General features: G+C 35.3%; 1 protein-coding gene across 4 annotated transcripts in view; it reads right to left on the bottom strand.

Annotated features, from left to right (window-relative positions):
- Window positions 1-16,886, bottom strand: part of LOC106883597 (sorting nexin-16) — a 114,280-nt gene that overhangs the window by 12,860 nt on the left and 84,534 nt on the right. For 3 of the 4 annotated variants that reach the window (XM_052970290.1, XM_052970285.1, XM_052970293.1), the window contains exons 3-4: window positions 8,220-8,306; window positions 5,455-5,469 (exon numbers count right to left, since the gene is read on the bottom strand). In XM_052970290.1, the coding sequence (XP_052826250.1) occupies window positions 5,455-5,469; window positions 8,220-8,306 (102 nt within the window). The remainder of the gene's footprint in view (window positions 1-5,454; window positions 5,470-8,219; window positions 8,307-16,886) is intronic. The other variant, XM_052970286.1, reaches the window with a different exon arrangement.

The raw sequence follows: 16,886 nt of genomic DNA, 5'->3' as shown, positions 1-16,886 counted from the left end.
ATAATTGTGTAGGAATATAATTTGCTTTGCATATAAATAAATTTAACTAGCATTTAAAGAATATGTGTTTAAATATATTTTGTTTTGTAAAATATATAGCGCCATTACTGGAAAAAATATATTATGTTTGCAAATCATGTAAACCAAATCAGTTTGTTATTTAGAGAAAAAAAAATGACTTTATTTTTAAAAAGATTGCAGATTCGGAATCTCTGTTGTTCAAAGTGTTTTTTAAAGGCATCATAAAAATGTTAGATATACTGGAAAAAATCATATTGAAAAACTTACTGTTGGTTCTAACACAAGTGATTGTATAATTTATTTCTTTTCCATCAAGATATATATTTATACATTTTAGCATTAATAACTTATATAGACACACAATTACAGACATACAGAGATGAAACACACAATTACAGACATACAGAGATGAGAAATGATATTTATCTGTTCCCATTCATCATATGAACTACAATAACGTGAACAGTGAAAGCTTCAGCAAAAGAATTAGCTGTTAAAAAAACAGAAACAAAGAAGAGATGGGAAGAGGAAGGCAGTAAGATGCTAAAAAAAGCTATCTCACAGAGTAAAACTCATAACAAATTAAAATTGTTTAGTTAAAAAAAAAACCTGAAAACCACATTTTGATTTTTAAGAATTTTATAGAGAATAGAGATTTTAATAAGTCTTTCCTGTTAGTATAAGTTACATAACTCCAAATAATTAATAAGCAGCCCTCTCCATACAGATTGTTGGTAAAATATCCGTTAATTAGATTATATTACTGATGTTTGTTAATCATTCATTTGTGAAATGATAGGAAGATATTTTCCAAAAGAAGTAACACAAGTATGCAGTGTTCTGACATTGTCTCTTTTGGATTAGCCAATCAGTCATTAAACCTTAAGGCTTCACACAAATGTAAATACTTCTATGAAAGCTATGAACCAGTGCTTAGCTCAGTTTATTATGTATTAAGTGGATAGAAAACAAATCCCACCTTCTTTAGACCTCTAATCTGTATAACAAGTAACATTCCTATAAAATCTGAAAACCTCACTGAGAAATACAGAATTGACTGCACTGACCAAATACATAAGAAAATACATGCAGTAATTTTAAGCTGAAAATTTATCAGCATCTACCCATTCATTGATTTTTATTTTTAACTTCCGAAATTTCTAATTTCCCAATAGGTGTATCACAAGGATCCTTCCTCTCACCCACACATTTTAATGTACATCTACATAATGTTCCCACAAAAATTCAGAAAGCATACACATAGCCTCATATGTAGATGGCATCAAAGTTACATCTTGCCGTCATTCTCCAAACAAAGCTCCCCAACTACTCCAAATGTAGAAACCAGACTAAAAAAGAGAAAGACTTAAAGTAGATCAACTAAATCCACCATCTTCCTTCTTACAGCAACATCAAATACAACCAATTATTAAACACAACATAAACACCATACTAACAAATAAAAATTCTAAGAATTACATTCACAGCACATTTAGAAGACATAGTAAAGAAAGAAAAATGATGCACAAACATAGTTTACCAACAAAAAGAGTCAACTATGTTAGTTTTCAAACAATACATTAGACCCATTAGAAATAATAGTCTTGACTAGACTTGTAACATCCCCATAACAAAACACAGCAAATTATTAAGAACTCAAAACATCACACTTTGCATCACTATAAGTTTCATATACCATCTACACAATCCATATGCTATCTACACAATCAGACATGCATACAAAAAACATAAAAAGCTACATAATGAGCGCATTTTGCTGCTGCAGCAATTACCAACTTTCAAAGTACCTACCACATCTCTAAGCAGACAGACACATCTACAGCACCATCCTATAAACACTTGTCCCTCCTGTTCGGTCCAGATGAACATAAAACATAGGCACACAAAAATAGCTGCAGCATCAATAACCTCATTAGCCCAACCAAACCTTGGACTAGGATGCATACCACCGATGAGATGTGCAGAGAAACTGAAACTGTCATACTCCACTTTGCTCATCTTTTCTGTGTCCATCACCAGACTTTACAAGCAAACAGAGCCAATAAACTAGTTTTTATATTTACTCAATATGTTAGAAGAGCAGTCAAACCTCCTTCAAATTACCTCCTCCTGACTTAAAAATGGAATGACAAAGTAGATAATATAGTCTCAGAGATACTACATATATATATATATATATATATATATATATATATATATATAACATACCAAATTAAGAGGAATGACCACCAAAAGTGGACTCCTATATGCTAGAAATAGATGCCAAATCACCTAACCACGAAGAGTATGTTCTCAAGAAAAAAATAAAAAATTTCAACTCTTTGTGGTTAGGTGATTTGGCATCTATTTCTAGCATATAGGAGTCCACTTTTAGTGGTCATTCCTCTTAATTTTGTATGGAATATAATTTTAATCTTCAAATTTTTAAATATGCTAGGCCACTGGTTTTGATTGATTAATATCAATTTCTACCCTCATTATTAAATTTATATATATATATATATATATATAGACAGAATGATGATGGCTGAAATGCTTCTGATTGGAGTTTTGCTTGCTCATGGATGACCTGGGGCGAAACAACAATAACAAGTATACAGAAATAAATTGGAAAGAGTGCATATCTAGTCTAAACACTACATGTTGGAGTGTACAAGTTATCAGAAAAACATAGGCATTATATATGTTTATCAATGGGCTGTACCTACTTTTTAACTGACCATCTGCATATCATGCAACTCGATCAGAGCTGATATAGGGCCTTACAATAATTAATTGTACTACAAGCAGGTACTATAATGAATGATTTTTTTTTAGAAAATATACTTATCACAGATCACAAGCATTCATAATGCCAATAAGCTCTGTATTCAGCTGCATTATGATGGATTGGTTAATATCTCAATAGTCAGAGTGTTAATCTATTACAGATAACATTAAAAAATTTCCCGGCTACATCCAACAGCCAGGGGCACAGAGGCATTTAGACTTGTGCAAAGATAATACAAGGAAATGCCTACACCAAATCCAAAATCATAATCCAAGAGTAGTTAATCCAATACCTTTATCTATTTAGTTATTTTGGTTCTTTATTAATATAAATGTATGAGGGTGGCAAAATGAGTATTATGTGACTGAAACATGAAATATAGGGGTGGGATTAAATTGAAATTTCATCATTGTTCTCATGTCAGTCATCTAGATTTTTAGCTTTATTTTCAGTTTGTTTTTTTTGTTGTTTTTTTTGTTCCCAGTTCAGACCAGATAAGATCTATGGAGTTTATAAAAATATAAAATTCTATTTTAAGGAAGGAGTTTCAGTTTTTAGATATGGGTAAAAATAAGCACTAACTAAAATAAGCAAGAAAGATATTGAAAATTCAAAACAAACATGCATAAACTCAATTTATATACAATTCACTAAATATTCTTTTCTACTCTAGGCACAAGGCCCAAAATTTTTGGGGAGGGGGCCAGTTGATTAGATCGACCCCAGTACACAACTGGTACTTAATTTATCAGGTCCCGAAAGGATGAAAGGTAAAGTCAACCTCAGCGGAATTTGAACTCAGAATGTGAAGACAGACGAAATACTGTTAAGCATTTCGCCCAGTATGCTAATGTTTCTGCCAGCTCGCCACCATACAATTCACTAAATATTGTGTTACAATGTGAATCGGAATAAGCTTGATTAGCTATTCCAGTTGAGAAAAAAAAATGAAGAAAATATAAAGAATCAAGAGAACTTCATTATAGTTGTTTGATCTGCTGAAAGTAGCATCCAAATTACCCTCAGAAAAATCCATTCTTTCTTTGAAGTGGTAAACCACTGACAACTAATTAGAAAAGATACAAATTTAACTTTTCTTTAATCTCTCTGTGCCACAGCAAAACTGACTTTGGCTACCAACAATGATAATAATAATTTTATTTTTTTCTTCTGCAATAGGCACAAGGCCTAAAATGTAGTTGGGAGAAAATCAATTACATCAGCCTCAGTACTTGACTGGTTCTTATTTTATCAACCCTGAAAGGATGAAAGGCAAAGTCAACCTTAGTGGAATTTGAACCCAAAACAGAAAGACAGTCAAAATGCTGCTAAGCATTTTGCCCAGCATGCTAACAATTCTGCCAGCTCACCACTTTTGACCAATAATAATAATGATGATGATGATTTCTTGCAAGGCACCAGGCCAATTTTGAAAGGAAAGATACAGTTTGACTGAATAAATCCAAGATACATAGTTTATAAGCTTTAAACTAACAAAAGACAATGACAACCCTGTATTTTGTGTTTATCTAAAGAACACAGAGGTACATTTAGCATCACAGTTATGATACTATCAAAATATCTTCTATTATCAAAGCATAAAGTTGTTTTTTGTACAGGACAAGATATAATAAATTGAACTGACTGCATTACTACTATATATCTTGTTACTGGTACATTGTATTATCAACTCTGGTGGGATGTAAAGCAAAGCTGACCATGGTAAAATTAAAGGAGGAGGAATGGAAGGTAAAATTGACCACAAGAAAAATTTAAGAGAGAGATGTAGTGGGAATGTTCAACAGTCAGATCACTACACCCATGTCGTGATTTGCTAGAATATTACCCATGTGATCAACAAAATCTGACCAGTCATGACTTTGCATGAAACAGGCTCCAGCAATGATTTCATCTTTTGGCATGCTTCTTTCTGAGCCTAACCATCAGTATAAATTTGGCATACCTTGGCTATTTGATAGAGAGCTTGGAGAAGCACTGAGATTAGGGATTAGATAGCAGATGAACAGTGAACAAACACAGACAGCTGCTTACTTGAGCTGACAACAACACAATGACTAGCAGCTAACTTTTTGACAACCTCTACAATTACACCAAGAACAATAACATTCAAACTCTCTCAACATTTTGTTGTTCATAGTAATAACAGTATTTGTTTTTTGTGTACAAAAAGAATAAAATCATGTTTGTCAAAAATTGCAACAGATTCAGTGTTCTTTGCACAACTGGTGACCCCCAACACAAGAAATAGCAGTCAGTACTCATAACATAGAGGAATGAAACTAAACTGTCATGAAATAAATAAAACTAAATATATTTAATGTGGTACTTTACTGTCTTAAACCTTATCTGACATTCCCATCATCTTTTATAACAACTACAAACGGTAAATTTATTAATTTTGTAAAAGCAGAGATTTTCTGTGGGTTATATTAACTGGATAGCTGATTAGTAAGATAAAATTATTCATTTTGTGAAAGAAAAATAATAAATCCAAGAAAGGTAAAAAGCAAAACTGTTTGAAGCTGGGTAAAACTGTTGAGGAAAAGTAACAATGAAGGATAGTAGGTGTCATTAAGAAACTAGGTGCATTTTAATGAAACCAAATAGGATGACAATCTTACCTGAAGTTGAGTAATCTGCAAATAGGGAGAGTTTAACAATGTGATAACAAAAATATGATATTAATACTAGCTTGGAGTTGGACATGTACAGTATATGTACAAAACACATGTATAGAATCTACTACATATATGGAAAATCGGTGTGTCTTTGTTTGTGGCGTTGTTAGATAACTCCTCCTACATCGTTTTATTGATTTTGATGAAACTTGACACGTGAGTAGAACTCCTATCTGGAAACCTCGTGACATACTTAGATTGTTAAAAAAATAATACGGCCCCTGGAAGGGACCTTTATATCTACCTCATATAACTAATTATTTTAAAAAACACCCATAGCACCTGTACAATAGTTTTTAAACACTCAAGGGAAATAACCCATTTTATTGTTTATATTCGATTACTTTGAATATTGATTTTTTTGTGTGTCCAATTTCTAATTTTTGCAGATAATATCACTTTTATACTTTATTTGACACGTGACATACTTAGACCTTGTGACATACTTAGATTGTTGAAAAAATCGATAATAGGGCCCTTCCAATGGATCTTTCTAACTACTAATATTTTATTTAAACAACCCAAGGGAAATAACCCATACCACCTGCAGATTTTAGCAAAGCAATCAATATTTGATTCTCACGATCAGCCGACTTAATTCTGCATTTCACTACACACAGTCTTGAACTGCTAAACATTATTATTGCACTTCTTTAATTTGAATCTTACATTTCTGTACATACATACTTTTTTGAATGCCCATTACTCCGATAATTCTACATGTTTACAGTTACACTTTTTCCATGACAGTACATAAATTTTTTATTCCACAACGTATTTGTAGTGGCTTCATGCAAGCATAGCATGGATTCAAACCTTGATTGCCAAATTACACTTAACACTTCAACAGCACTTTTCTCATGGTAAAACAACAGTTTGTCTGTGAATGACAGCAGTTATCCATTTCTCAGATGCCTTTGCTAAGCAGAATAATGTCTTTGCCTCTCGCCAACCTCCGAAGACCTCTCTCGCCAACCTCAAACAATCTCTCCCTCCTCCAGCTGACAATTTTTTGTACTTTTCCATGACGGAAAATACACCTTTTGTGGCAGTTATAACAAAATTACTTTCTTATATCAGAGTAATAAGAAATTTCAACAGAACATCTTTACCCCCGGGAATTACTGGATACACCAGCTAGTATATACATATACAGAACATGTACAGTACAAATTGCGTGAAGGTGAACATGTACCTTATTAATAACTTAGAAGTGAACATGTGCAGAGCAGTACAGCACAGACAATTTGAATTTGATACAGGACTTTGATGTGGATATATACAGTAGTGCTAACTTAGAGGTGGACACTGTACACTATATGTAGCTTGAAGGTGAATGTAGATGTAGCTGGAAAGTGGTATTTGGCCAGAGGCAAACAACAATAAAATAAGCATAAGACGGAATAAGAATAAAACAGGTGATTTTATATGAACATATATAACATAGATGTCCTAAAAGTAGATGTGTAATATTGATTTCAAATTTTGGCCCAAGGCCAGCAATTTTCAGGGGAGGGATAAAGTCAATTACACAGACCCCAGTGTTCAACTGGTACTTATTTTATTGACCCCGAGAGAATGAAATGCAAAGTTGACCTTGAAAATGTACAATAATGATGATCTGGAACTGAAAGCTTGTTTTAAACAGAACTGTTTCCTCCACAAGTAATAAATCAATACGAAAATTATAGTTATTCAATATACCTTCCAAAGAAAAATCTCCTCTATTCCTTTTATAATGCAACTTTTCCATTCAGCTATTGTTGTACCATATTAAGGGTTCTACACACATATCACTGTTGGCTTATCTATGCTAATCATTGACCTACCTGTCCATGTTGGCCAATTACAGATTAAACAGATCAGATGCTCTTACATTTGAGTGATTACCCCCAGATATTGGCACCTAAACAGAATTTGAATTCAGAACACTAAGAACCAAAGTAGATACCGCTAGGCATTTTGTTACTTTCTCTAACAACTCCTCCAAATCACAACCCTTGACAGATATCCCCAATAGGATAAAAGGGTAAATTGACTTTGGTGGAGTTTGAACTCGGGGCACAGAGTGATAGAACAAATACCACAAGGTGTTCTATTTGAAACTGTAATGATTCAGCCAAATCACTGCCTAATCGCTGCCAGTGAGAAATGATATTTAATGAGTGAGAATAGAAGGGAGATATAAGTTTGTATATATGTCTCTCTCTACTTCAATGTTAAGTTGAAGAGTAGGATGTTAATTTTGGAAAACATACTTCAGACGGACATTACTTTATTAAAAGAAGTATTTTTACTAAATATTCTGTAACCGTTGTTTATAATAGTATTTGGTTTCTGATTTATTTTGTTAGTTTATAAGAATCCTTATTTTTTTTCTGCAGGAATTTTAATTTACAACTTAGATAGAAAACATTTTTATGGAGAAAAGGGTGAATTAATTTATTTGAGAGTAAAGATAGATTTACTTTTTTAAATACAGTGAAATTTAGAGGGTATTTTGGAAATTTAGATATATCATTTAAGCTCTAAATGTACTTGTTTTAAAGAAAATTTTATAAATTAATGAAGAACAAAATAAAGAAATTGACATTTGGGTAAAGACATGAATAACATTTAGATGTCTAGAGTTTGAGATGCTTAGTTGTTTTAGAGATATCTATAAGTTTAATTTGATGAGTGCTTTAATTTAGGTTATCAAGCCTTACCTTATCTGATAACTGAACAAAATCTGTGTAACGGCGAAAAACAAACCAGGAGTCATGAGGTGAATGGATTACTTGCAGTTTAAATACCTGAAAAGATTTAAAGAATATCTCTGAAAATTTCAATTTTCTTTTTTTTTTTTGCAAATTCATATAATAGTAACATAAAGCAATTTTATACATCTATAGAAAAGAAAAAGTATAATGATATTTGTGTGACAAATTGATGCTGTGCAGAAATGAAATATGGGCAGTAATGGGAGATGCATGAAGTATGGTAATGTATAAGTTTAAAAGATGGCCAATTAATGTAGAAGTGTAATACAGTATAACAAGAAAAATATACACAAAGACAATAAAGGTGCGATACTATAAGCAGAAAATCATGATCAGAGTATGGTAATAGCATAGTGCCATGTATAACTGAAACATTAGAAATTTTGGGAGAGATTTATACCAGCATAACAAGAATAGTAATGGAAGCAGTATAGTATCAACATAGTCTTGTCATTGAAACACTGTATGGCAGTGAAACTTGAACAGTAATAGTAGGTGTGTTGTATGGTGAAGAAGAAACATAGGTAAAGGAGACATAGGAAAAGGGAAGAGCAAAAGGCCAAGTATGAACGAGTCAATGGAAACCCATGAAACATAAACCATGAAACATAAAGCATGATGGATATGTAATGTAACTTTCACAGACAGAATGAATGTCAGTAAATAAAGAAACTATTGTGGACATTTTGTTGCAGCACACAAAAGTAATTGGTCATACAAAGCTAGAGAGATAATTCACAAGGAATGCTATATGTATCCAATTTATTTCAATATACAAAATATCACACAACCATGTTATTGCTAAATAGGCAACAATACAGCAGTGAGCAAATGAAAGGTGGCGAGCTAGCAGAATCATTAGCACACCTGGCAAAATGTTTCATAGCATTTTGGCCATCTTTACATTGAGTTCAAATTCTACTGAGATTGACTTTGCCTTTCATCCCTTCAGGGTTGATAAAATAAGTACCAGTTCAGCACTGGAGTCAATGTAATTGACTTACCCCTCACCCTGAAATTGCTGGTCTTGTGCCAAAATTTGAAACCTATACAGTAGTGAGCCAATGCAAGAGAGACTTCAATAAAATGGGTTTGGATGAAATAATCATATAAAATATAGATATCATAGAGGTATGTATAATACAAAGAATCTGGAGATCAAGGCCTGATTTAAACAGAAATGTTATCTCATCAAGTAATAAAGCAATAAGTTAGAAAATTATGTCAATATAGGCACATTGAAAGGTTGAGATGCTTGAACCGAGGCATGTTGATGTATGCTGCATCCAAGAGGTAAGGTGGAGAGGAGCTTCAGCCAGGTTCCTTACAGGCAAGACACATAGGTACAAAATCTTCTGGGAAGGTAACAGCGACAAGGTAAGTGGTGTAGGCATACTTCTTGCAGAGAAATGGGTGAATAAGATCATAGAGGTAGTTAGAGTGAGCGATAGAGTGCTTAAGTTCAGCCTAGTCTTGCAGAATAGCATAGTGTCAATTATCTATGCCTATACCCCACAAGCAGGCCTACCAAATTAACAGAAGGACCATTTTTATGATATTCTTCTGCAGGCTACCGCTAAGACAAACGACAAGGATCTCATCTTCATAGCTGAGGACTTTAATGGACATTCCAGATGGCAGCCTGGTATTTTCCGTGGTGTACATGGGATTGGTTCCTAAAATGAAGAGGGAACAAGGCTACTGGAGTTCTGTGATGCAAATAACCTACTGATCTGCAATACCAACTTCAGGAAACCAACTAGCCACCTGATAACCTACCAATCATGTGGCTATGCTAGCCAGATCAATTATATTCTCACCAGACAGTTGCATGTATGGTTGCTCTTAAATACAAAGATCCTCTCTAGTGAAGAGTGTAACCCCAGCATAGACTAGTCATTCGTGACTTTAGACTCCAGGCCAGAAGGATGCCAAGAAGCAGACCTATCTGGAAAAGAAAGATTTGGAAGCTTAAAGACCCTTCATATGATGAGAGATTTAGGGACCTCCTAATTAAGAAATTTGATGAGAGGGAGGAGGAACTACAAACTTGACATAGAGGGCAACTGGGAATTCCTGTGGGACAGCTTGCTGAGTGCTACAGACCAAATCTGTGGATGGTACTAAGTCCCAAGCAGACCCAGGGTAACATGGTGGTGGAACAACGATGTAGACAGGGCCATTAGAGCAAAGAAACGGCCCTGGAAGAGTGGGGGTAGCAGGGAGTTGTATCAGATAGCCAGAAGGGAAGCTAGGAGACAGATATATCTAGCCAAGGGAGAAGCAGAGAAGTTTGCCTATGTTCAGTGATGTGAGAACCAAAGAATTGAAGTATTCTGGATTGCAAGACAGTATGTGAGAGAAAATTATGATGCCATAGGAGAGAAATGTGTCCGCATGGATGATGGTGCACTTGCATTTAGTGATTCTGCAAAGAAAGAGGCTTGGAGATGTCATTATGAAAGATTGCTGAATGTAGAGAATGAATGGGAGGAGGAAAGTCTGCCAATTAAGGGACCAGCTACCTGAATTGACAGTACTTTGGTAGATAAAGCAATTAAGAACATGAAAACAGGGAAAACCCCTGATCCTTCAGGAATCACAGCTGAGATGCTTAAAATATCTGAGGGTATAGGTTATAATCTAGTAACACGTATTGTAAATCAGGTGATTCATACCCAATGACTGGTGTAGCAGCACCATAGTCAACTGCTACAAAGGTAAAGGTGATGCCTTAATAGAAATAATTACAGAGGTATCAGATTGTTGGATCAGGTGATAAAAATTATGGAAAGAGCCATAGCCCAACTAATTAGGGGGAGAATTAATCTAGATGAGTTAGTCTAGATTCAGTTTAGTTTTGTACCAGGGAGAAGCACCACTGATGCTATATTTCTGGTAGGGAAGCTGCAGGAGAAATACATAGCCAAAGATAAACCTCTTTACTTAGCTTTTGTTGACTTGGAGAAAGCTTTTGACAGGGTCCCCCGATCCTTTATCTGATGGTCAATGCAGAAACTAGGGATAGATGAGTGGCTGTGAGAGCTGTACAAGACATGCACAGAGATGCTACCAGTAAGGTGAGGATTGGCAACAAGTACAGTGAAGAATTCAGGGTACAAGTAGGGGTTCACCAAGGATCAGTCCTAAGCCCCCTCTTGCTTATTATAGCCCTCTAGGCAACAACAGGAATTTAAGACAAGCTGCCCCTGAGAGCTCCTCTATGCTGATGACCTTGCTCTAATAGCTGAGTCACTACCAGAACTAAAGAAGAAGTTCCAGGTATGGAAGCAAAGTCTAGCAAAAAACCAAAGTCTTAGTAAGTAGGAAGGCAGACAAATTAAAAGTCCCTTCAGGTAGATGGCCTTGCTTGATCTGTAGTAAAGGTGTAGGTAGTAACCCTGTAAGATGCACCTGGTGTAAGCTTTGGACACATAAAAGGTGCAGCAATATCAGAGGAAGGTTAACAGGGAAAATAGCTTTTGTGTGTGGAAGATACACAGGAACAATAAACACCGAAAATGTACGGAAAATAGACTCCATCAACTGCTATTGGGTAAGCTAGAGGTAGTAGATAGCTTCCGTTAACTAGGTGTTCAAGTTAGTAGCGGAGGTAGATACTCAGAGTGCATAGCTGTCAGAATAAGATTAGGCTGGGCAAAGTCTAGAGAACTCCTACCTCTGCTAGCAACAAAAGGCAGTGAAACATGGGTTGTGACAGCTGAAGATATGCACAGGCTTGAAAGAAATGAAGCCAGTATGCTTTTCTGGATGTACACTGTCAGTGTGCATGTTTGACAGAGTGTAAGCATCTTGAGAGAAAAGTTAGGTATAAGAGGCATCAGATGTGGTGTGCAAGAGAGATGAATGCACTGGTATGATCATGTGATGTGTATGGATGAGGACAGCTGTGTAAAGAAGTGCCAATCCCTAACCTGTAGTAGAGATAGACCCAGGAAGACATGGGATGTGGTGGTAAAGCATGATCTCCAAGAAGCAATGACTAGTGACAGAGACCTGTCAAACAAAGTGAAATTACAGTTGTGACTGATGCTGGTGTCACGTAACCGGCACCTGTGCAGGTGGCACATAAAAAGTACCTTTCAAGTATTGAGCCTCATAGAGGCAAAGTGGTTTCAAGCATTGAGCCTCATAGAGGCAAACACTCAAAAGGCCCAACACCCTTTTGAGTGTTGGGCCTCACAGAGGCAATGACCAAGACCTTTGGCATTATGTTCTGCTTGAGAAGAAGACCCATCAACCCAAGTAAAATCACAGTTGTGGCAGATACTGGTGTCACCCATGCTGGTGACATGTAAAAGCACCTTTCAAGTGTTGGGCCTCACAGAGGCAATGACTGAGTCCATTTGGCATTATACCATGCTTCAGAAGAAGACCCATCAAGCCAAGCAAAACCACAGTCATGGCAGATACCAGTATCATGCAAATGATACTGGTACATAAAAACACCAATTACACTCTTGGGGTGCTTTTGGCTAGAAACCATGCCAAAAGAGACTGGAATCTGATGCAGCCTTCCAGCTTGCTCGCCCTGGTCAAGCAACTGTCCAACTCATGCCAATGGACGTTAAATGATGATGATGATAACAATGAGTATAACTTACTGCCAAAAATTTCTAGTTTTCTTTATCTAAATGCAATTCAGTTATTGTTGTGCTGGATGAAAGCATCTACACACATGCTACTATCAGATTATCTATGCTGTTTGTAGACCTACCTGTCCATAATGGCCAATTTTGGGTAGCATGGGGTGCTCTCATAGTCAGGTGGTCAGTCCTGGCAGCTAGGCAGGAATCAAACTAAGAACACAAACAGCAAGAACAGATACTGCAAAGCATCTTGCTCAACAATCAACAATTCTTCTAATACTTCTGGCTGGGATTTTATTTATTGACCCTGAAAGGATTTTACAGCTAAATCTTCTTCAACTAACTCTTTAGTATCTTTAAAACACTGACTTCAACTGTTAAATTGTTAGGACTCTGCATCCCTCATACTAAGCATAAATTGTTCCATAATTAAAACACTGAGAAAATTTTGAAGTTCAAGTGCAACTTTAGACATCTTATAATTTGTATATCCAGAGTGTTAGACCTGTTGGTGGCTCCTAAACATTCAGTTGGATATCCTGGTGATATGGATCTTCTACAAACACATCAAATACACACACATTCATAAGTTACATATCACAACACAAGACACACACACACTGACATGCCAAACAACACTAAATACACAAACATACAAAAACACACACATAGAGCATGTAACACACAAATCCACATGCACATATACACACTTGAACAACAGACATAAAAACTCTCAGCTTCACCCACCTTCCCAGTGAATCAGTACTGCAAAATGATGAGATAAAAACAGCTACTACTACTATTAAACTATTACAATAGACTATCTGTAAACTATGACATATGAAACACTATAATATTGTAATTAGGACAGGTCACTGGTTCCATGTCTTCACCTACTGTTGGACAATAGCATTATCTATGTCAATCTCACTACCACCACCACCACCACCACAGCTGGTAGAGTTTTTCTTTGTTGTACTGTTTTACATTTCACACTTAATCTGAGGAAGAAAGCTCACATAAAATACTTTTCTGAACACTTCTCCTGAACAATTATGACTAGGTGAAATTAAAGCAGTTAATGTTCCATTTTAACTGTTGCAGAATTGTGGTTTGAAAAGCTTGAATACAGTTCTGAGAAAGAGAAGGAAGAAGAGCTTAGTCAAAGTTTTTAGTATAGTCAATCATTCATTATCAGAGGGATAAATAGTAAGTAGCCAGTGATCACTGTTGTATTGAAAATGACACTTTAGCCTACAGATCTAAGAAACACCATGGATATACCAAAACAGGAGTGTCTGCAGCTTCAAAACCACAGCAACTTTAGGTAACAGCTATGATGTATGACCTGTCTTGACTGCAGGGATAGCCATAAAATGTCACCTGTCTTAACTATAAAGGCATCCTTTTCACCTATCTTGAACAGATCTTGGCTGGTTCCCCATGCCAACAAAGTTCTTTACATATCCAGAGTAGTGAAGCCATCAATTACCTCACTTCCAAATAATGATTCAATACAACCTGACATGACAAAGATTATCTAACAATAACAGGAATTACCACTACTTTTCATTTTTATGTAGGAAAATTTCTTCCCATTACTGTAGACCACCGAACTACATGTCAATTTGAAGTTAGTCTGGTATTCTACTACTATTTTCATATGATCACTCCACTATTTTTTTTTCCATGTCTGTTTAGTTATGAAGTAGGACAGATAGAGAATACTAATGGGACATAACATCAGAACTATCAGATCAAGAATTCAACACTGTATCCATGTATAAACTGTGACACCACTAAATGTTTTACAATTACAGAAGACTGATACATGTAACAATAGAATCCTAATACATAAGCAAAGTTCCCTATGTATCTCAGAAACAATCAAAATGTCAAAAGTTGTGAACCATACATTTAGAAAATGTAGGTCTCTACATAGTCTTATAAAGGCTCAGTTCTTCAATTAAAGCATTCAAACTCAACAACAGTAAGGTTTTTACGTACATATTTTTCCATATTTTCTATATCCAAGTACAATTGTCAGCAATATAGCCAACAAAACAAGCCAAAGACAAAGTCACTTTATCTGCTACAAAGGACAGCCAAATCTTTCTCAAATCACACCCTACAATCTTAAATAAAGAACACATTAGGCAATGCACTCAATGATATACAAAGACACAGTGGTTATGGTTGAAATACCTCTGACCCTATTTCTATACAATCAAACAGAATACTCTAAAAATCAGTGAAATATCACAAAAATTTATGTAAACTGCACTGAACACTATCAGGTACAAGGAGGCATAGTAGTTGCATATGTTTAAAGCACTAGAGTGTCAACTACAAGGCTACAAGTTTAAATTTTACAACTGATATAATGCAGTCTCTGAGCAATGCGAATGTCACTACCTGTTCCAATTAAGGCAGTGAGCTGGCAGAAACGTTAGCAAGCCGGGGCAAAATGCTTAGCAGTATTTTGTCTGTCTTTATGTTCTGAGTTCAAATTCTGCCAAGGTCGACTTTGCCTCTCATCCTTTCGGGATCGATAAATTCAGTACCAATTGCATACTGAGGTCGATCTAATCAACTGGCCCTCTCCCCAGAAATTTCGGGCCTTGTGACTAGATTAGAAAAGACTACCTACTCTAATCTAAATGACTGACAGAACAAAGTGGCACCTTATACTTAAGAGTTGAATTGTAAACAATTTGTAAAATCCAGTCATATCAACAAAACGTATCTTACTCATGCTATTGGGGAACAATAAGATGTATGACAATAAAACCAATAGCAATGTCAGATAAGTTATGTAGAGAAAAACAAGAAATCCAATTTTTGTTCCATTTTCAAAATACTCTTGCCAGTTCATGTTTAAAATATAATGTTGAAATATATTTTAATTCTTCTAAATTATATTTGGAACACTAAATGTCAAGAACATTTCTGTACTTCCCACATTCCTCTAGTTCTTGTAAATTAGTGTTTAAAATTTATTCTTTAAGGATTTAAGTATTTTATCTATTATTAGTTTGTTGTATAGCCCTGATCAGTATTGTATCTGCTATTAATTATTGTTGTGTGACTGTGACCAGTCCTAACAAGGTAGGTCTTTGATCTATTAGTAGTTAGTCAAACAACTACCTATAATCTGTAGAAAGCCACAACACTGCAGTATTCATCTCAAGAAAGCATCTTGTATAGATGTACAGTATATCCACATGAAGATGATGATGAGATTATATACACAACACAAAGAACATGAAGAAGATTAGTATTTACTACTAATAAAAATAATTTGAAGAGCACAACACTATTCTGTATCAAATACTTCATGAGGCAATTAGTCCATAAAACTTGAGCAATGTTTTTCACTATACTGAATGTTAAATGTATGTGTGTGTGCCTGACTACATGGACCACATATAGGTACCACATTCAGGACCTAGAGGCCTCCAACAATCCTTTCAGTCTTCTGTTGGGAAATAACACCTCATACAGAAATCCTCCATTGAATCAATACCAGTAATATTTAATCTACATTACATGAGTCTCAAATTGGCTTAGATAGGTTATGCTCATGTCTTGAGTCACACCAATGAGGGGAGAAGAAAAGCAGATCCTTTAAGGTCAGCTACAGCATGGCTAACTTCTAGCTAAAAGCAAAAGAAGCAGTTCAAAGACAAATTTAACACAGATGGAAGTGGAGCAACATCAACTCCTCACTACCTGCCTGCCAAATGCTTCAGCAGTTTCACATGGCATAAAAATGCACTCATTGCCATTAAGAGAAGAAAGGGAAAAAAGGTATATACACAAAGCTACACCTACCCTACCAAATAAACATTTACTCATCTTGAATATTAAGGATAGAAATGTACAGTCACTAAAAATTAGGGAAAAGCTAGTAAACATCTGTGATTTGGTAGACAACCACAAGTAAGCAACCAAAAATGTAAAAATGAGTGTACGTGTGTGTGTGTGTGTGTGTGTGTGTGTG

The sequence above is a fragment of the Octopus bimaculoides genome, chromosome 1, assembly GCF_001194135.2.
Source record: "Octopus bimaculoides isolate UCB-OBI-ISO-001 chromosome 1, ASM119413v2, whole genome shotgun sequence".
Lineage (NCBI taxonomy): Eukaryota > Metazoa > Mollusca > Cephalopoda > Octopoda > Octopodidae > Octopus > Octopus bimaculoides.
The sequence above is the reverse complement of the archived record's forward strand: the minus strand, read 5'-3'. Positions and strand labels throughout refer to the sequence as shown.